This window comes from Panthera onca, chromosome B4 (assembly GCF_046562875.1).
Source record: "Panthera onca isolate mPanOnc1 chromosome B4, mPanOnc1 haplotype 2, whole genome shotgun sequence".
In the NCBI taxonomy this organism is placed as follows: Eukaryota; Metazoa; Chordata; class Mammalia; order Carnivora; family Felidae; genus Panthera; species Panthera onca.
In genome coordinates this window covers 78528666-78550216 of record NC_138345.1, presented here as the reverse complement: position 1 = coordinate 78550216, position 21551 = coordinate 78528666, and the positions used below count along the sequence as shown (strand labels likewise).

Genomic DNA, 21551 nt, shown 5'->3' with positions numbered 1-21551 from the left:
ATGAATGAATTTGATTCCCTCAAATGGTCACCAGCTGGGAGTCACCATGCTGCCCCTCATGGCTATTATTGAAAACGAATATAAGGAAAATGGGACACTGACCTGTGTGCCACCAATGGAGAGGAACAGAGAGCTAGTCCCAACAGGGGCCCCTTGCCATCAGAAACCAGTGTATACATGCACAGACACATGCTCATTGGCCCACAGACCCATGTCTTCAGAAGATACCCAAAATATGTAACAGCCAGTACAGTCGGGCACTAGCCCATCACAGTGGATGTCAGCCACACACCACTGGGACAGCCAGGCCACTCCCTGCTGGCTGGCCACCCATTCTGCCCATGTCCATGCTCACGACCACTCACGCACAGATGTGCACCTACACACGTCCTCCCACATGGGCTGGGAGAACGTGACATCAGGGAAAAGCCGATATATGTGAGAAACACGTAGCTACCTCACAAGCACCCCCCGCCACCTACCTTCACCTGAGTCCTGACACTACATTAATGTTCTTCCGAAGAGCAAAGAAGGCTGAGAAGGAGAGCAGGAGTCAGATACAGCAGGCTGGAGGGTCTGTGCAGGAAGAAGAACAGGAGAAAATCCGTTTTTCACACTGAGGTTGAGATGACAGAGGGACAGCAGGGACCAGGAACCGGAACTTGAGGGGAGGCTGGAGCTGGCCCTGCGTACCTGGAATAGGACAGGCACTTGTACACAGGAAAGCCAGCACAGCGTAGAGGCTAAGAGTGCAGATGGCCACCAGGCCGTCCGGATTGGACCCTGGCTCCCCTACTTACGAGCTTAACTTCCTCGTGCCTCAATATCTTCATCTGTAAAATGGGTTGATAATAGTGCCCACCTCACACGCTGCTGTGAGGACTAAATGAGCTACCACACACGGACGGCTTAGAGTGGTGCCTGGCAGAGGTCACAATGTGTGTTAGCTGTTATTAGTAGGATCAGTACCATCATTATCGTTGTTATTTACAAGGTGTCTCCCGTCCACCTCTGGGAGCAGGTGGAGCACATATGAGCATCCCCCTTTTTAGAGATGTGGAAACAGAGGCTTAGGAAGTTGGGAGACCTTCCCAAGGTCACCCGGCAGGACCAGGACCTGGTTCCTCACACTCCCAAATCCACACACTTCGTCAGAGGCTTCAGTGGGGTTGGAGGAAGGAGATGGCCAGCAAAGCTCAAGGGAGATGCTCCTGGCCACAGAGCTGAACGAGGAGGACGCCTCTCTGGCAGTCACACCACACAGTGGGAGTGGAGCTGAGTGCCTGGCGGGACAGCCCTCCTCCATCCTTTATACCCCAGCTCCTCTGGGGTGAGCTCACCTTTGGCCTTGCCAGCTGCAAACCTGCTGAACAGCTGTCCTGCCCCCATATGAGTGGCTCTGATTGCGGCCAAGTCCCCCAGGGACTGCGCTCCATCCAGCCACCTTGGGCCTGAGTGCCGCACCTGCTTGAAACTGCGGGGAGTACAAGGGTTTGAGGGGGACCTGTGGGGGGTCCACAGACCGCACGCTCACTTCCTGAGTCCATCTGCTGAGGAGGGCTGGCAGGATCGGAGCTGATGTCATCCAAACAACCCAGCTCATTCTCTCTAATTTTGGAGACAATTATTTTCTCCGAGAACCCTGCCCCTCTCAATGCCTCCAGCCTCTCCCCACCCCACTTTTCCTACCCACCCAGTAGTTACATTCTGCTTCCTCAAACTGTATTGCTCAGGGTCTACCTGGCTCAAGAGCCTTCAATGCCTCCCTATTACATACACAGCTTGGGATCTAGGGACCATCACCCATATTCGCCCTTTGCTAGTGCTTGCTCCAGCTGGAGGGCCCTTTCCTTACAAATGCCCTTCCTGGGCTGCTTTTGCCATTCCCCATTGCCAGCCCACCCAAACGTTTTTCCCTTAACAGACTAGAACCCAAACTCCCTCCTCCAGGCAGCCCTTGTGGATTCAGTGTCCCCAGGGCTCGCCTCCCCTCTGTGGCTTTCCTTTTTCCTTCAATCTCTAGTACCCTCTTGGATTGTACTTGATTTTCCCTTCTCCCTCTGAGGCTTTCTCTGGAGGTTTATCAGACCCCAGAAGGGAGCCAATGTGTCTTGACTGGGGCCAAGAGATCACAACGAGTGTGTCACACTGATCAGACACACAAAAAGCTGTGTAATTAAATTCTTTGTGTAAATAAAGTAACTTGTTTTGGCTATAAAACCGTACAGATGTAATTTATTTAACAGGCAATTAAAAATTTCCTTGAATGTTTAAGGAAAGCTAGATGTTCCTGGTAACGTGGGGGTTTGATTCTCTGATCTGAGACACTTCCCGACTGTTTCACAGATGAGTAAAACTGAGGCTCAGAGATGTCCATGCCTGTCTCAGAGTATAATTCCCAGCTAGAAAACTCAGTGATCCTGGTACCTTGAAGGGTGTGAGGGCAAGGTGCAGTTGGGACACAAGATGTGGGAAATTGTAGCCTGTCTCTCCTGCCAGCCCCAAGGCCTCCCAAAGCAGGGGGCTCTGCCTCATCCAGCCCCTAAGTCTCCCCAGGTCTTAATTAAGCCTAGGGCAGGGCCTTCATAACCTTGCTGAACTGTGGTTCTATCCTGGTTTCCTTCTGTCCCTCCCTTTTTCCTCCAGCAAAAACACATGCACTCCAGGAGCCCTACCTGGGCCCACCCTTCCTGTGGGTGGCCCCGAACTCTCCTCCTTCCTCTCCTATCATCATCCTCATCAACAACATAGGGTGTTCCATTCCTGATGGCTAGTATCTGATTAACTAATTCATGCTAAAGTGTTAATGACTTGTTAATAGCTTGATGAGATGCTTTTCCCAGAGACACCTGCATTTGAATGGATCCAGAAATGAAGTGCTTTGAGGACAGGATACTTTATATTGCCCCCCACTCAGCACCTGGTAGGTGCTCAGTAAATATCTGATAAGTGGATCAATAGCAATAAATGTAATGTTTGAAAAGTGCTTCTTACTGAGTTTGGTACTTGGCAAGTGCTCGGTAGACAGTGACTACTACTACTACTATTATTATTATTATTATTATTATTATTATTTCTAGTGGCGAGTTTTCCATGATCAGGAATGGTCTGAGTGGACTGATTCTTCGAGCCTAGGATCTCTGGGGACAGCAGCCCCTTCTTGTCCTCCAACAGCAGATGACACTGTATGGAGATGTCATGATCCAAACATCCTCTCCCAGAGGAGAGGAAGGAGGAGAGAGAGCAGAACAGGAGAGGACAGGTTGATTCCTAACTTCTACTTTACTCTGTACTTTTGGTACTTGAGAACATCGACTGAACACTGAATAAGTAGCAGGCATATACGGAGTGCTTCCCATGGGACCGTCACAGCTACCCCATCAGGAGTTTATTATCCCAGTTGTGTTGGGGAAGCTGAGGCTTGGAGAGGTTAAGCGCTGCTGGGTGGTGAGTGGGATCCAGACCCCTGGAGCCAGCTCCTGGTCTTGGCTCCTACCTGGTGGCATTCTAGGTGGATTCAAGCCCAAGGGCTCCCTGAAGATGCACCATCCATGCTGTTTGGTTAATTCTCCAACAACTGCCAGTCTTCTGGCAGTTAGGAAGGGATGCCCAGAGGCTGGTCTTGGGTCCTGAGGAGAGGTACAGGGGAAGGAGTCAACTGGGAGACATGGGACCCTCACCCGGGTCCTGGGCCCTCAGGGAACACAGCAGTACAGGTGTCAATGGACAGAGGGGTCCAGCACACAGAGGAGGAGATGGGGTTGAACCAGGGTCTTAAGCAGGATTTTGAAAGAGCAGAGGATATGGATGAGAAGGCATGGGGAGAAAGGTGTTTCAGTCTGGTTAGGGATAGTGTGGCAGAACTGCAGAAGCACTTGAAGACGAGGCCTGTTGGGGAGATGTCCTTGGCTGAAGCAGGGAACATCAAGGACAGGGAGAGAGGACAAGGCAGGGCAGCAGCTGCAGGGACATTGAAGGTTGGATTGGTGAGCTGCAATGCATGTCACAGAAACACACAGCCAGCCATCGAGGGGACATCGTGTTAGGACAGGTTCCAAGAGCTGGGAAAGGCCTTTAACGTTAGACCACAAGCCCCCATGTCCCCTACACTGGGCACATGCCTGGCCCACAGAAGCTCTCAATAGAGATAGAGGTTTACCGAAGGGAGAAAAGGAAGGATAGGGGAGGGCGGGAGGAGTAGCTAGGTGGTCTCTGATCTGGAGAACCTTCTACTTTCCTTACAAAGGAAAACTGAGATGACGTGACACAGCCTTCAGGGGGACCTCATGGGGGCTGCCCATAGAGCCACTGTCCTTCCAGAACACACTAAGAACATGCTAAGGGTTAGGGAGATAAAGGGGGGCTCAGATATGGGCTGGGATGACCCAGGAAGACCTCTGGGAGAGGGAACAATAGAGCAGAGGTGGTGAAAGGGGAAGAGGGAAAGATGGATGGATGCCGGAGACACAAGGTGGGAAAGAGAGAAGGGAGGAAGAGAAAAGTTCTGGTAAGCCAGGAAGACAAAATGGCAGCGGGGTGGGTAAGGAGGAGTATGGGGGAGGAAGAGGGAATGGATTCCAGGCCAACTCCTAAAGTGAGAGAGCCCCACACCAGCTTGGTTCCAGATTTCTCTCCAGTGGCTTCACCCAGCCAAGAGTCACGGCCCACCTTGGGGTCCCAATAGAGATCATTGGGTAAAGGCAATCTCTGGGGACAGAGCCGGACACAGGCAGAACAGGGGTCTTGGCAGCAATGGCATTCACAGGGGAGGACTGGGGCCCGGGTCAAGAGTCAGGCATCTGAGATGGCAGGGACAGCAGGCAGAGTTTGGGGCAAGGATCGCAGGCTGGAGCAGGACAGCAAGGTACTCACTGGGCTTGCGTGGGTCTGAAGAGACGCATAGGAGTTCAGTTTCACCTGGACAGCAGTTCCTCCACTTGAACTCTAAACAGATGGTTCCTGTCCTCAGCTTGTTCCTGCTCTTACTAACAGATACACAAGACAGAAATGAGCCAACGGACCACCCAGGAGTCCTTCCTTGAAGCCTCCAGGCCCTGGTGAGCCTCTCTCTGCCATCTCCCTGCCTCCTCTGAGTTGACTCCCTGAATTTTCAGCCACCTGCTCCAACTCCCTCCTCCTTTTCTTCATTCTGTCCAGTGTCTGTTACTAGACATCAATTGTGCCTTGCACAGCCTCCAGCCTGCCTTATTGGAGCTTGAGAGTCATGAAGTGCGGAGACCCCATTTCCTGGAGAACTGATGGAAGCATATGACCCCTCATGTCCTCATGAGGGTCACTCCATCCTTCACACCCCAGTACATAGGGCCACTGTCCTCTCTGGGTTAGAGGAAGAGGCCGTCAGTGGGGTGTGTCTCCAGGAGACCAGAATGAATGGTCTCTTTCCGGTAAAGACGAGGACACACCTATGGTTGGAGCCCCCAGACACTCTACCCAGGAGCCTACTCTGTCCAGGAAAGCCCATCCCCTTCCAGCTCCCTGAGCCCCCAGGAGGAAGCCCATAACCCAGAGAAGTTTAGTCAGGATGGTGAAGTGCCAGTGACATCCCCCTGGAGAGGCTGGGGCCTGGGGCAAATTACCCTATAACAGCAGGTTAATTAGATAAAACCCAAATTACATGAGCAAGGCTTGCAAGCCCAGCAATTTGAAGGTTTCATGTTGTTTCAGAGGTGGGGAGGGCTTGATCTCTAGCTCAGCATAGAGAAAATGACTTCTTGCTCCCAGGCAAGCCAAACCCATGAATTAAGCTCTTGACTGCCCATCCACGAGCCCCAATGCCAAGCACATATAAGGAAGGGTGCCCTGCCAGTCCTCACTGCAAGCTGCAGAGCCCGTGTGGGACTTGGCCTTCACCCTTCCTGCATCTGACCTCCATCTCCACCAGCAGCATGAACCGCCAGTTCACCTGCAAGTCAGGGGCTGCCGCCAAGGGGGGCTTCAGCGGCTGCTCAGCAGTGCTCTCAGGGGGCAGCTCGTCCTCCTACCGGGCAGGGGGCAAAGGGCTCAGTGGGGGCTTCGGAAGCCGGAGCCTCTACAGCCTGGGGGGCATCCGGAACATCTCCCTCAACATGGCCAGCGGCAGTGGGAAGAGTGGTTATGGATTTGGCCGGGGCCGGGCCAGTGGCTTTGCTGGCAGCATGTTTGGCAGTGTGGCCCTGGGGCCCGTGTGTTCAACTGTGTGCCCACCTGGAGGCATCCATCAGGTCACTGTCAACGAGAGCCTCCTGGCCCCCCTCAATGTGGAGCTGGACCCTGAGATCCAGAAAGTGCGTGCCCAAGAGCGGGAGCAGATCAAGGCTCTGAACAACAAGTTCGCCTCCTTCATCGACAAGGTGGGTCTAACTTCTCTTCTCTTCTTAGAACATGAGCTTTTGTTACAGAGAAGGGATTCTCTGGTTTAACCAATCCTGACTCTTTCATGTAAATTCTTAAGACTAAGCATTAACTACAGAGTAAAGCCTACACCCAGGACACCACAATTCACATCCGGACCACACACTGGCTAATCGGGACCACTGATAAGATATACCTGTATTTTCTGGCTCCCTGGGGTTAGGGAACTGTGCTCCTCTGGACACATAAGTTATTTGGAAACTTTCCAGGCCTTTGAGCTGGCTTCTCCCTCACTTTAGACAAACCACCTTTGTTCAGAGGTGACCGTCTTCATGAAGAAGGTGACTCTTCTTTCCATGTCTCCAGACTGATTCTCCTCAGGTTAGCTATGAGGAGGCACAAAACAGGTGTTTTCTTTCATCACGGTGACTTGTTTAAGGTTCCTTGCATAATCTTTCCTAAGAGAAGACAGAGGTAGGTCTGTCTCTGCTGGCAGAGGCTCATGGGGGGTACTGGCAGGAGCTCCAAAGGGAAGATCCCTGCTTCTTACTCAAGGGTCGGCTTGGTGCCATTGCTAAGCCTGGGGTCCATGCAGGCTGTGTGTGGGGAAAGCCAGTGAGAGGGAATCTGCCCCAGAGCAACCAGGAAAGCTTGTCTTTTTCCCATCCATTGCGAGCAGATCTCCTCCACTAGTCATTTGACTGATGGATCAGAAGCATCAGAGTGTGGTCATTCCCGGGTGGCTCGGCCATGGGAATTTTTTTTTTTTTTTAGTTGGCTAAGGAGAGCCAGAGGCAGAAGAGTGCAGTGGGAAAGATGTCTCCACACTGCTCTGAGGTCAGACCTGGCTTCTACTCTGGCCCCATCACTTTCCAGCTGTCTTGGCTAAGCCAGCCACAGAGCCAGCCATGTAGAGAGTTATTTATCTCTGCCTCTATGTCATCTTTGCAATGCAGATAATAGCCTGCCTCTCGGGGTTTGTCACCAGGTTTATAAAAGAAAATGCTTGTGAAGATCTTGGCACAGTGCCGCACACGTACTCCCAAATGGTGGTTATTGTTACTATCATTTTTATCTTCAGAGAGATCAGGGAGGGGTGTTGAGAAGAGGAGGAACCACAGGTCTGGAATAGGCCTCAAGGCATCATGCAGTCCAGATAAGCCCCTGACTTTTGGTAGATGAGCAATTATTACTCCCATTCTATGAGTCAGCAAAAGCATGGAGATAAATGCCATGCCAGGGTTTGGCATCTGGAGCGGGGATGGGAAGGAAGGAAAGTGAGACTGTACTGGGGATGGGGGGCTACACTGGCTATGTGGCAGTTAGGCACCAAGGACGGGTCAGCCCAGAACAAAGCCTATGGTTGAAATGGTCAGTGGCCATCGGAGCCTACTCCCGTCCCCCAGCTCTAGACGCCTGCTCAGAGGATCCCTTGCTCACCTCAGGGGCCAGCACTGTCTCTGTGGCTCTTTATTCCTCCAAACCATTTCAAATTTGGAAGATCAAAGGGCTCTGAGGTTTGGGGTTTGGGGATCACGTGGGAGTGGACTGACCTTTGGCTGGGCTGGTCAAACCCCATTAAGGGGCAAAGTCTGGAGACATGGAAAGAAGAGTTACCTTCTTCATGAAGACGGTCACCTCTGAACAAAGGTGGTTTGTCTAAAATGAGGGAGAAGCCAGCTCAAAGGCCTGGACAGTTTCCAAATAACTTCAGTGTCCAGAGGAGCACAGTCGCCTAACGCCAGGGAGCCAGAAAATACAGGTATATCTTATCAGTGGTCCCGATTAGCCAGTGTGTGGTCCGGATGTGAATTTTGGTGTCCTGGGTGTAGGCTTTACTCTGTGGTTAATGCTTAGTCTTAAGAATTTACATGAAAGAGTCAGGATTGGTTAAATCAAAGCAAGACTGGATAATTTGCTGGGGGCAAGCAGTTTGGTGGCTGATCTCATCTCAACACTGAATCCCTGATGGTTTTTTGAGGTCCTGTGTTTATGACGATAAGGAACACAATCTTATTTAGACACTGGCTGTGCTTGGGGTGCCTGGGTGGCTCAGTTGGTTAAGCGACCGACTTCGGCTCAGGTCATGATCTCGTGGTCCGTGAGTTCGAGCCCCGCGTCGGGCTCTGTGCTGACAGCTCAGAACCTGGAGCCTGTTTCAGATTCTGTGTCTCCCTCTCTCTGACCCTCCCCTGTTCATGCTCTGTCTCTCTCGGTCTCAAAAATAAATAAACGTTAAAAAAAAAAGTTTAGACACTGGCTGTGCTCATGTGGATTAAGTCACATTTAAAAAATTGTACTGCCCAAACCACACAAGCGAGCAATAAGTAAATCCCCTCCCTCTGGTCAGTTTCCTGGCCCAGCGAATCCACAGTGGCATGGGGAGTACTGTCCATCATGCCCCACATGCCATTTTTGCCCTGTGGAAGATGGTTCTCAGGGGCAGAACTAGGGCTGAGGGAGGAGGACATGGGCAATGAAAGAGCTGGAGCCTGATGCAGACATTTAGATTACCTGGAAGCCCTTTGAGCCTTGTTGAACTTGACATGTTATAAAATGAAGGACAGACTCCCATCTTCAGCAAGGTCAAGCTTTCCAAAGATGGACCCAGCCTGACTCTGTCCTAGTATTTTTTAGGCACACACCTGCCCTGAGTCGATTTGGCCATAGTGGGTTCTGAGCGACCGGGTGCATGAGTTACAGGGACACATGTCTGGGCTCCCTCACTTACCAAACCATTGGACCTTGGAAAGAGGCTACATTCTCTATGGCTCAGTTTCCTCTCCATTAAGTGGGGTTCATGATTTGCCCACGTCATGCAGCTGTCATGAGGAGAAAAGGAGAAAATGCAGGCAGAGTGCTTTGCACAGTGCCTTGTGAAAGACAGGTGTGACTGTTTCCACGGGGGGCTCAACAGTTTCTGCTCTTTGGGTTCCAGGTGCGGTTCCTGGAACAGCAGAACCAGGTGCTGGAGACCAAGTGGGAGCTGCTACAGCAGCTGGACCTGAACAACTGCAAGAACAACCTGGAGCCCATCCTCGAGGGCTACATCAGCAACCTGAGGAAGCAGTTGGAGACACTGTCTGGGGACAGGGTGCGGCTGGACTCGGAGCTGCGTAGCGTGCGGGACGTGGTGGAGGACTACAAGAAGAAGTGAGTGGGGAAGGGATCTCGCTGCAGCTGGACAGCTGCCCCTTTCCCTTTGAGCTCCCTCTGCAGGAGTGGCAGCTACCCCAGCTGAAAGGTGTTGGAGGTGAGGGGCAATGTTCCTTGTCATACCAGGCAGAATTACTCCCACAAAACTCTGGAACTTGATTCTCCAGCCTCTGATCTGGCACATAGGACAGATGTCCAGGTAGCTGGACGGTGGTCAAAGGATTATGTCTGGTTGGGTGAGGGAAACCTTGGGTAAGCCACTCAGAGCTCCTGGGTCTTCACTGGTAAAGGGGACTTACACCCATCCACCTCCCCGAATGGCCAAGAGGAGTAACTAAGGAAACACCCCCATTCATTTGAAAGGCTTGATTCAAATTTTCAAATTTGCTCCTTGCTCCCTCTGAGATTTCTCACAGATCATTTGCTCCACGTGTTCCTCCCTCATTTTTGTACCTAGATCTTCAACAATCTCCTTTTTTCAAACTTGGTTACCGTGTCCCCTCCTCCAGGAAGCCTCCCTTGCCTGGCAGCCCCAGCAGCCCAATACTCTGTGGCCCATTAGCATCTGTCCCCTCAAATGGGCACACTGCCTCTTGTTCAGAGTCTTCCTTGAGGGATGAGGGTTCTCCGTGAGAGGGTTCTAAGTGAGACGCATTGACCAGCTGAGCCCTGGCTTTCCTGCAGGTATGAGGAAGAAATCAACAGGAGGACAGCTGCAGAGAACGAGTTTGTGCTGCTCAAGAAGGTGAGGGGGAAGGCAGGCCTTGAGTCCGGAGCTGGCCTGGGACCAGGGAAGGCTGAGCCTACCAGTGTGCTCTGCTCTTGGTGAAAGAGAGGCAATTGCAAAATAATGAGGGGGGCCAGGGAAAACCACAATGGACTACCCAGAGAAGGAATGAAAAGGCAGAGACAATAATGGCCTTCCTGAGTGTTTCACGTGGACAGGGTTTGTCCACAACAAAGAACAGCAGAGGATGACACACGGGGGCTCCCCAGAGACCACGGGGCTTGACTCAGACGTCAGAAGGATGACTGATGGCTGGGGTTCCAGCTGTCTGGCTGGGGCTCCCTTCCTCAGAGGGGAGCCCCATTCCTGCTGAGAGCATAGATTCTCAGGATGGGGCAGGACTGGCCCTTCTGTTCGTTCCTGTCCTTTCCCATGAGCCTCTCAGAGAGAAGAGGGAAGCTATTTCCATGTGCAGGGCACCCAGGCTGGGGTTGGTGTTTTCTTCTTGGTAGTGACCGAGGGATGGTGGGGGCATCTTTCAGGACGTGGATGCAGCTTATGCCAATAAGGAGGAGCTCCAGGCCAAGGTGGACTCCATGGATCAGGAGATCAAGTTTTTCAAGTGCCTCTATGAAGCCGTAAGTCTGTCTCTCCACCCACCCCTCTGAGGGCAGCCAGCGGGTAAAACTCTGTTCTGGGGGCTAGAGGAGGCTCCCCTCTCTCAGGGAGGCCCCCCGGTTGGCCATTCATCTCCCATTTTAGCCCTAAGAAGCTCCTAATCTGCACCCTCTGGGTGGGAAGGAAATAGTCCAGGTCCTGGCTTCATGGTGGTGGGAGTCTGTCTGGGGCCTGAAGGGAGCTCACTTTGCCCAGGGAGCAACAGCCTTGGTTCAGAGCCTCTAAGTTAGCGTCTCCTGGATTTGCTAACCTTGCTTGGTGGCGGTGGGTGAGGGGTGGTGTTGGCCTCCTATAGTCAAGTTCTGAGACCAGCCCTGTTTCCCATGTAGGAGATCGCTCAGATCCAGTCCCACATCAGCGACATGTCCGTCATCCTGTCCATGGATAACAACCGGGACCTGAACTTGGACAGCATCATTGACGAGGTCCGCGCCCAGTATGAAGAGATTGCCTTGAAGAGCAAGGCTGAGGCTGAGGCCCTGTACCAGACCAAGGTGAGCTGGGCTGAGGCAGGACCAGGGAGGGCAACTCCAGCAGGCATGAGGGCTGGGCCTGAACACTCCCAGAACAGCGACCGTGTCCAGTTAAGTGTCCAACATGCCCTTCCCCCATGACATCACCAATCCCAGACATCCTGTACTCCCATGACACATGCATCATGCTTACCTATGGCTCTGTACTTTGGGGTCCCCAGTTCCAGGAGCTGCAGCTGGCAGCTGGCCGGCATGGGGATGACCTCAAAAACACCAAGAATGAAATCTCGGAGCTCACCCGGCTCATCCAGAGAATCCGCTCAGAGATTGAGAATGTGAAGAAGCAGGTGAGGGGACTGGCTACTGATGGCCCAGGGCAGGAGGGCAAAATTGAAGGGGGGATGAGTTGGCCAAGGATATCAGCCTCCCAAATCTCTGCCCACGAGAAGAAAGGAGACAGTGAGGTCACTGTCTTGAGTACTTAGAGCAGACATCCCTGAGGCATCTCATCTCCTACTCACCCCAAGGACCTCTGCTTCGAAGCCTCTCCCACAGGAAGCCTACTCTCATTCTCCAGAATGGACTAGGCCCACACCCCTGTTCCCTCTTTCCTATTCACATGCTCTGCCGGCACCTGCACTTCTCTTGTCTTGTCACTCTTTGACAATTGCCTGATACCAGCCTGTCCCGTCTTCCACTAGACTGGAAGAAGGCAGGGAGCTGGCTGCTTTGTTCCCCATTGTTTTCCCAGCATGGAGCATAGTGCCTGGCACATAGTAGAAGCTTAATAAACATTTTTGGATTAAATGATTGATAAGTGGGCTCAGACAGCACTCATTAAAGTGCTTTATTAAGGCCTTGCTTGGAACCACTCCCAAGAATATAGGCTGCAGTCTCAGCTTTAAGGTGAGAAGACAAGATGCATTTGTATAATAACAATAGCAGCAGCTCCTATCATTTTATCACATTGAATCGTCCCAAAGACTCTATGAGGCAAGCGTTACCCATTGTTGCAGATGAGATTGAGGCTCAGAGAAGTTAAGAGGGTTGCAAGCTGGCAAGTGGCAGAGCTGTGATCGGAATCAACTGTGGCTCCCAGTCTAGTGATCTTTCCATCTCCCCCTGGGCTCTAACACTTAGTGGCTCTGTGATGTGGGACAAGTTCATTATCCCTTCTGCACAGGACTACGTGGGCTTAGGTACATAAAATGCATATAAAGGGCTGAGTGCAGTACCAGACATATGGTAAGCACTTGGGAAATAATAGTTGGTTCTGGGAAATCTACTTCCCTGCACTCCTTGTCGGTGGTCCTATGCCCCTGGGTGGCCACTATCATTGTATCTACAACACCATATTCCAATGGTCTCTCCTCCCAGACTTTAAACAGTTCCAGAGCAGAAAGCCAATCACTTTCTTATTCATTTTGTATCCTTGGCACATGGGTGGCCAAGTAAATGTCTTTGCGATGAACTGACGTGGTATTGAATTGGCCACGATCGCAGGAGGGGAGGACGTGCTATTTTTCATCACTACCAATGCCTAAACACGAGTGGAGATAGCCAGCTCCAGGAAGGGCCCTGGCCTAGAAGAGGAATGGGAGGTGTGAAGGGTGGAGGTGGGCGTCCCTGCCTGGGAATCAGCAAGCGCTAGTGAGATTTGGATTTGGATGACTCGAATTACCCCTTCCAGTTTTTGAACTTCTCTAACTCCCTGTTTAGGCTTCCAACCTGGAGACGGCCATCGCCGATGCCGAGCAGCGGGGCGACAGTGCCCTGAAGGATGCCCGGGCCAAGCTGGACGAGCTGGAGTCCGCCCTGCACCAGGCCAAGGAGGAGCTGGCCCGGATGCTGCGGGAGTACCAGGAGCTCATGAGCCTGAAGCTGGCCCTGGACATGGAGATCGCCACCTACCGCAAGCTTCTGGAGAGCGAGGAATGCAGGTGTGTGTGTGTGGGTGCTCTGGCAGGAGAGCCCCGGGGATTTGAGAAGGATGAAAGCGGAAAGCTTAGCACACTCTCCAGAATAAGATGCGTTCTTGGTGGTGAAGGGGTGACAATGATGGGAATAATAAAAGTAATTAATAACACCTGCCCTGGCGTGAGCGCTCACTTCATGCCAGGCGCTGTGCTTCAGGGATTAGCTCCTTCGAGCCTGGTGTACTTAGCACACCACCCAGCTCCCCCACCAAAACCAAAACCAAAACCAAAACCAAAACCAAAACCAAAACCAAAAACCCCAGAACCCAAACCCATTACTATGTTAGACCGTCTAGTTCCACTTTCCTTATCTGTCCAGGTATAAGATGAACTTGTCAGAGATGTCCCAGGGCAGCCATTCCCATTCCCCCACTGTTCTCAGCAGACAGGAAAGACTCAGTGCCTGGGCCTGACCTTGGGAAGTGTGCATGACACCTTACGTGTGCACCTTGTGCTGACTGCAGTTTGACTTGGGTTGTTGCCCGGTTACCCCAAAGATTCAGCGGCAGCGCCCAGAGCTTTCCAAGCTCTGCTTGTTCCAAAGAAGCCCTGGAATTTCCACAGGTGCCCACTGGGTTCAGAAACCCACATCAGGCTGTTGGGGACACTGGCTTTGAGGACAATAGATTGTGGGTTGGATGGCTGCTTGGTCTTATTTTATTTCTCTCCCTAACAGGATGTCAGGAGAATTTCCCTCCCCTGTCAGCATCTGTAAGTACTTGTATGCTTGGACCTAAAGCTGTAGAATCTGCAGACCAGAAAGGGCCTTAGTCCCCCCACTGTGTGTATACATGAGCACCTAAGGATCAGAGAGCAAAAAACCTTGAAATCAAACAGCCAGATGGCAGAGGCATGGCCAGCAATCAGGTCTCCTGGCTCCCAGCCCAGGACTGCTTCCTCCTTATCCCTCTGTCTCCCCATTCCCAGGGGATGGCAGCTAGGACGGCTATCGCTATAGGGAAGGGGAAACAAAGGATGAGTGTGTGTGAGGCCCGGGACACCAGAGCTGCAAGTTGTGACCAGCCCTGGGCTGGGGAAATAGAGGGGGCTGAGGGGATCAGGGAAGGGGGAACCTCTGAGGCTAAGCAAGCTGACAGTATTGGATCTCTGGATTTCTCAGTAGGACTAAGAATTAAACCATAGCTTCCAAAAGATGCCATCTGTGGGACAGCTAGCCAGAGGCAGAGGTTGGAGGCTGGGAAGTTGAGCAAAAAGGCTAATAGAAGGGGGAGGGGTATATCCAGAACATAGGTGGGTGTGCTGGTACCAAAGGGATGGGCCTCTGGGAGTTAAGAATCAGCCAGTCTAAGCTGCACAAGGCAAGGGAAGGACATGGGGGAAGCTGTCTTTGGGGTATTTTCCCTGGGTTGGGGTTACAGCCCCAACAGCCCAAACAGCCAGATGGCAGAGGCATGGCCAGCAATCAGGTCTCCTGGATCCCAGCCCAGGACTGCTTCCTCCTTATCCAAACTGCATGTGGCTATAACCAAAGCCCTCACCTAACCCATCGTCCCAAGAGGCCCCTCTGTCCCAGGGAAGGGTAACCTCCTCTGGTTCTGCCCCCTGAGGGGAGCTGACCCTGCTCTCCCTCTACAGCCATCATCAGCAGCACCAGCGGCAGCAGTGGCTATGGCCTCCGGCCCAGCTCTGTCAGCGGCGGCTACGTGGCCAACAGCAGCAGCTGCATCTCGGGCGTGTGCAGTGTCCGCGGTGGGGAGGGCAGGAGCCGGGGCAGCACCAGCGACTACAAGGATACCCTGGGGAAGGGCTCCAGCCAGAGCGCGTCCTCCAAGAAAGCCAGCAGGTAGAGAGGGCCGTCCGATGCCCTCCTGCCACCCGTGCATCCCCAGCTGTCTCCCACACACGCTCTTCCCCAGCCCACCAGCAGCCCCATCTCTACCCAGCCCTGCTCTTGTACCTCCAGTGTTGGCCTTGGCCACCCACTTCTCCCAGCCTGTGTCTTCCTGAGCCTGGACAGGTGTGGATGACTAAACCTGGGGAAATTCCTCCTGACATATGCCTGGCACTGCTTTCCTTGGCTGAGGTCCCCCACCTATGCCATCAACTCGGCTCCAGGCTCCCAGACTTCTGCCCTCTACAACAGCTTCCAGCTCAGTCGCTAAATACTCTGTCTGGCTCCCTGGGGCTCACACCGAGCCCCAGCTCTCACACTGGGGCCTTTGTCCCAGCTCCTGCCTAGGCTAGTGGCTGGTTCTGTGTTCAAGACAAGGAGGACTGAAGGACAACAACCAAGAGAAGCCAGTCCCCACCCCACCTTGGCTCCATCTCATGGCTCACTCTGAGCGGGACCCAGTACAACTCAGCATCTCTCTTCACTCTCCTGTGTCCAGAAGCAGAGAAGAGGAGGCCCTCTGCATTCCCTTTCTTCTTAGAACCCTCCTATCGCATCGTCAATAAACAGCACAATCTGATGGCTTGGTGTCTGAGTAGTCAAGGTGTGTGCACATACTCAGTTCCTTGGGTACTCACTGGAGCAGGGACCACACAGGCACACACAGACACACACACAGTACACACTGCATATTACCTGTGCAGCCCACAGTTTTATGTTAATTTTTTCTGCGGAGCAGGAAAAGGAGTTCTCAGAGCACACGTGGCCCAGGGGCTAGGCAGTGTTGGAGCTGCAGGGGAATGAAGCATGGGCTGACTTTGGGAGGAGGGAGGGAGAAGAAGAGGGAGAGGAATAGAGGAAGGGGGTGTGTGCAGTGTGGTTTGTGGCTTTCAACAAAAGAATTACCTGTGTCTACTGACAGACATGGTCCTGCTCCCGACTGGGACCCTGGCCTCCATCTAAGAACTGGTTCTTTCCTAGAGGGAAGGTAGGGGTTTGGCAGTCAGGTGTCTGTATCTGTTCAACTCTTTCCTCGTTGCTCAGAGGCCTGGTCTTTTGGGAGAGGGGTCGCTCAGAAAGGGTGGAGCTTATGGGGACCCCACACTTGGGGCCTGTAGGATGCCCAGATGGGGAACAAGTTTTTGGAGCCTGAGACTGGACTTGGGTGAAGTGAGTTGGGAGTCAGGGTAGGCTATAAATTTTAGTGACTGTACAGTTGGCTCCCACCCAGATGGCTGTCTACCCTGGGGTGAGGAGAGGTGTAAGGAAGACAGACAACCCCCCTACCCCCAGCAACCAGCATGAGCTGCCAAACCTCAGTCAGGAAGTCCTTGGGGGCTTGAAGAGCTTACAAAATTGGAGGTAGAGGGATTGGAGAAAGGGATGAATGGGCTGGGTTGGCAGACAGAACTTTAGAGTAGTGGTTGGGGCTTAGCCCAAGGCCACCAGGGCCAGCCTCAAACCCCTGCTACCCAGGAGGTGGCCATCAGCTTCAGCCTCTCACCTCTCTCAATTTGGAAGTCAACACCACCATGTGGGTGGAGGAAGATGAACAGATCAAGACTCAGCAGCAAGTTTGCTTCACTGGTCAACATGGTGAAGCTTATGTGTGTGTGTGTGTGTGTGTGTATGTGTGTGTGTGTGTGTATTTTCAGAACTGGGTAGAGACACTGTCTTTCAGAACTGTCCCTCAGCAGAGGATCCACATACACCTGCTGCCTCTGCTACCTTTGCAGCAGTAAGAACTGAGGTTCTGGGATAGCAGAAAGACCTTTCCAGCTGAGAGGCTTAGAAGAATTCTAGATTCTCAAATGGGGCCGGGGCGGGTTTGGGGGGGGGCGGATGGAGGCTGCTTCTCTAGATCCTGCTGGTTTCTCATCCAGATTTGGAAAAGAAGTGAAGAACTCTCCCATATCCCTTTGTGCCCTTTGGCTCATGGGGGTCTCCTGGGTGGGCAGGGTTATCCTAGGTTTTGAGTTCATTTTCTAAAGCAGCAGATCAAGGTGCTGCAGGCTGAGAGGAGCTTCCTGCAGGAGACAGTCAGGAGCACCTACCAAGGCCCAAGTTAGTAGAGACTCAAGTTATGGAGCTTGGCAGGTGCTGGAGTGAGGGATCTCAGCTGGCTGTGAGCGACAGACCAGGTAAGAGTTGCTGGATGACTTGGGATACAAGCAGGGCTCTGAGGAAATGGAATAATGCTAATGACTTACAGGCAGGGTGGCCATGAAGTCACATGAGTCTAGGTGGTCATTTGATCACAGTTGCCAAAAGCAGTGGTTCTTCACAAAGGCTCAAAAATAACCTGGGAGGGGCGCCTGGGTGGCTCGGCCAGTTAAGCGACTGACTTCTGCTCAGCTCATGATCTCACCATTCATAAGTTCGAGGCTTGTGTCGGGCTCTGTGCTGACAACTCAGAGCCTGGAGCTCACTTCCAATTCTGTTTCCCACTCCCCCTGCCCCTCCCCCACTCGCACTCTGTCCCTCTCTCAAAAATAAATAAACATTAAAAAAATTTTTTTAAATAACCTGGGAACTTAAAATACTGATGTCTCAGCCACTATCCCAAACCAGTTATGGTGGTCTACTGGAGTGGGGCCCAGGCATTCGCGGCATCTCTCAAAAGTTGCGGAAGGGATTCTAATGAGCGTCCAGAGCTGAGAATGTAATCAGTGGAGAAAGAGGTCCAAACTCTAGTAAATGTAGCAAGGTCTGAGAATGAGGGAGTAGAGATGGGGTCAACACATTAAGATGACAGCATGAGCTCTGAAAGGGACATGGGGGTGGGGCAATGAGGAAATTTACACCTAATAGCCCAGACTTGTGTCAGGTAAGACATGGCCATGTGCCGAGGGACAGGGTGGCAGGGGTTATGGGGCACCAACAGAGGGTGAGGGGCAGGAAAGGGAGCTGGTTATAGGTGTGTAAAAGTGTTGCAATGAGCCTCACATCTTGCCTCTGGATCTGTGCCACTGTTCTGCCTCCCTCTCCTCACAGCTATGTGATGCTCTGTGGAGTGGATGCAGAAAAAAGAAAGCAAAGTTACAGTTCCTGCATTCAGGAAGCTTCTAGTCCTACAGACAGGAGCAGCCACTCAGGAAGGATACAGGTGGAGGAAAAGCCGGTGCAAATGAATAAAGTCCCCAACCCACCTTACTCGTCCTTTCCATCACCTCCCCCAAAGCCTGAGTGGTCCTAACCTCTGCACTCTTGTGCCTAGCACACCACTTGCACTGAGCACAGGCTGGTGGACTAACCACCCCCCTCTCCATGGGACTCTGACTCCCGGCTGCCACCATGGCCACTGATGGGAGCAGGCCCTTGGGACATCTCACTGGAGGGGACTCTGCAGCAAGCCAAGCCAGATATAGCAGCAGCCCAGCTGGGGGACTGCAAGGGACTGTTGTGGGTCAAGTTGGCCATAGATGTGGAGGTTGGCACCCTCAGGCCATCTTTGGAAGGTGAGGAGAACAAAAGGGGTCCCACATAGAACCTGGGGTGCCCACCAAGGGGGCTGAGCCCTCTTGGCTTGATCACTACTCTGTTCCTTCTCTCCTTCTGTGTAGCCTCAGTACCCCAGCCCTTTCCTATGCTTTGGGTCCAGAGTACCAAACAAGGGTCTGAGAAGAGGGATTAGAAACCGATGTTTATGGGGCACCTACTGTGGACCAGAATCTCCCGAGCTGGGCACGCCTCCTGCGTCACTTTTCTGAGGTGGGTGTTGTTTTCCCTAAGACAGAGGCCTGCTGCAGCCAGGGTCACAGAGCCAGCACACGGGGCCAGGATTCCATGAGGTCTGTCTCTCCAAAGCCCACACTGTTTCCACATCACCGCCCTGCCTCCCGGTGTGGGAACCATCTGCCTCTGCCCACCCAGCTGCTGTGCGTTCCCACCCTTCCCTGATGTCCTGTGGGTTCCCTGCCCATTGTTTGCTGGAACTTCCATCACGTTCCATCATCTGAAGACTGATACCTCCACGTCCTAGGCACCGGGCTAGGTTCCTCTTACGCCTATGAATTGCCATGTAACCTATCTCAGATTTCCCCAGTGAGGCTGTGGCCACGTTGTCACCTGCCAGTTATAGAGACTGATCCCCTCAATGTTTGGGGGGGCTGTCAGAGCAGCACATAGATCCAGCTCCCCTTGAAGCCCTGGTCTCCCGTGCCAGAGGTGGCCAGGGAAGCTGGTAGCATTGGCTCTGGAGAAGGAGCAGGAGGGGGCAAGGGGGGAGCCTCAAGCAGGTGATGAAGGTGGGCTAGTGTGGACCCAGCGTGCGGGGAAGGCTACTTTTGAAGGGAATGGAGCTGAGGCAGACTGGGGTGGGCACTTTATCCTGAGAAGCTGGCTGGGCTGTGGGAGCAGAAGTATCAAAATGAAATCCTAGACCAGCAGGAAGAATCTGGAGGAGCACGAAGGAGGTGGCCCCTGTCAGGTAAGTGGGCTCTTCCAGGCACTGTCCTTTCTCCAGACAATGGCACGATAGCCAGTCCAGCCGGCTGAAGACAGCCACCACTTCTGCAACCACTCCAGGTAAAGGCATCTCTGCTCTTCTATGGCACCTTCTGAGCAGACGCTGGAGTCTTCGTGTCTCACAACCTGGCCTTAGAAAAGTTCTGCTTCGAGTCTGACCACCGCCCCCTCGAGGACACAGGACCTCGGCTCCCTGTCAAGTGCGCAGCAAAGATGTTTTCTTGTCTAGCTCCCTCAGTGGCCGGCCTTCTCAGGGTTGGAGATTCTCAGGTCCCATCACCCAACCTTGCTGGCCCGATTCTCTAATGTTCCCTCAGTCGGCTGTGGGCTTATCACAGTACAGCTTGAGGGAAGAAAAATATTTTTCCAGTCTCTCCCTCTGCCTCAGCTATTTCTTGGTCCTCCATTCTAGACTGGAATACAGTCACTATCTCTCCCCAGTGCTAGTGGAGGAGGGAGAAAAAGCCATCCAAAAATGAAGAATGAGGGACGCCCGGGGGGCTCAGTCAGTTAAGCATCTGACTTTGGCTCAGGTCATGGTCTCACAGTTCGTGGGTTCGAGCCCCACATCGGGCTCTCTGCTGACAGCTCAGAGCCTGGAGCCTGCTTTGGATTCTGTGTCTCCCTCTCTCTCTGCCCCACCCCTGGTCATGCTGTGTCTCTTTCTCTCCCAATAATAAATAAATATTTTAAAAAATTAAAAAAAAAACAAAAATGAAGAATGAGCCATGACACAGGTAATTCAGAAGCACAGGTAACCCAAAGATAATTTCCATTTACAAGAGATAGAAAACATTTATCCTCTAGGAACTTGCTCCCCTCACGTGGTCCTGATTTTTTTGTTGTTGTTCAAATAGCTCTTTAAAAAAAGTTTTTTAACGTTTATTTATTTTTGAGAGAGAGAGAGAGAGAGTACCAGTGGGGGAGGGGCAGAGAGAGAGGGAGGCACAGAATCTGAAGCAGGCTTCAGGCTCTGAGCTGTCAGCACAGAGCCCGATGTGGGGCTCGAACCCACAAACTAAGATCATGATCTGAGTAGAAGTCAGACACTCAACCGACTGAGCCACTCAGACGCCCCTCAAATAGCTCCTGATTGTCTTGGAATCTAGCCAAACCAGGAGAGAAGAGCCTCCAGGCTGCCATGGAAAATCCTCAAAAGAAAGAAAAGGTGGATGTATCGTGGCTTTTAGGACACATGGGCCAAGGGTGGGAAGATCTCTGCTTGATTCCCCCCCATCCGCCCCCAAGCAAGCAAGTGGAACATTAGTGGGGTGTGGGAGAAGGGGCCCCAGGCAGGCTGAGGCATATTTGAAAGAGGGTTGTTGGGGACACTGCACTCTCTGAAGCCAGAACACCCAGGGTGTTCCCTCTGCACATTCTCAGCTGGCAGATCAGCCAGGCCCATTGTCCTCTCTGAGACCCCTTCCTCCGCAGGCAGGGGTAATGGAGGGCATCTTCCCAACTGGTGGAAGGCAGGTTGGGCACTGCTCTGTGAGTATCCTTCATACTTAGCGGCAAAAGTGCACCTGAGTAAATGCCCCGGCCTGGAAGAGGTGTGCCGTGAGAGAGCACCCAGCAAGCCCTGGGGCTCCAGGACAGCAGAGCCGGACCCTGACAGCCCACCATCAATTAGGATTGCAAATCAGAGGCGAGGGCTGACAGCCTTTCATTTTGCCAAAATGGGACATAAAGGAAAGCAACACATAGCATCCACTCCCTTCATCATTTCATAAAGGAAAAGGACAATTTCACAGTAGGAAGGACACCTCTTGGAAGTGAGTTCAATCCTTTAGACTAAATAAAGTTAGCCACATGAAAACCTGCTGCATTGCCCTTCTTTTTCTCCATTAGCTCCAGACTAGTGAAAAGTG

The 21551-nt window shown here is 52.6% G+C and overlaps 1 protein-coding gene and 1 long non-coding RNA gene across 2 annotated transcripts; one reads left to right on the top strand and one right to left on the bottom strand.

The window, feature by feature from the left end:
* The first annotated feature begins 5859 nt into the window (after window positions 1-5859).
* KRT71 (keratin 71) lies at window positions 5860-15601 on the top strand. Its single transcript, XM_060657529.2, has 9 exons — window positions 5860-6350; window positions 9290-9504; window positions 10192-10252; window positions 10777-10872; window positions 11242-11406; window positions 11607-11732; window positions 13105-13325; window positions 14038-14072; window positions 14958-15601. The coding sequence occupies exons 1-9, from the start codon at window positions 5907-5909 to the stop codon at window positions 15167-15169; spliced, it is 1575 nt and encodes a 524-aa protein (XP_060513512.1). The 5' UTR covers window positions 5860-5906; the 3' UTR covers window positions 15170-15601.
* A 314-nt stretch (window positions 15602-15915) lies between these two features.
* LOC132694352 (uncharacterized) lies at window positions 15916-19109 on the bottom strand. Its single transcript, XR_009617265.2, has 4 exons — window positions 18873-19109; window positions 18160-18219; window positions 16120-16190; window positions 15916-16003 (listed from the first exon to the last, which is right to left on the bottom strand). It is a non-coding gene; the product is annotated as an uncharacterized LOC132694352 (long non-coding RNA).
* Between the last annotated feature and the right edge of the window lie 2442 nt (window positions 19110-21551).

Coding starts and splice junctions, on each gene's coding strand:
- KRT71 (XM_060657529.2), top strand. CDS start 5,907: ATGAACCGCCAGTTCACCTGCAAGTCAGGGGCTGCCGCCAAGGGGGGC. Junction 6,351..9,289: donor TCGCCTCCTTCATCGACAAG/GTGGGTCTAACT, acceptor TTTGGGTTCCAG/GTGCGGTTCCTGGAACAGCA. Junction 13,326..14,037: donor CTGGAGAGCGAGGAATGCAG/GTGTGTGTGTGT, acceptor TCTCCCTAACAG/GATGTCAGGAGAATTTCCCT.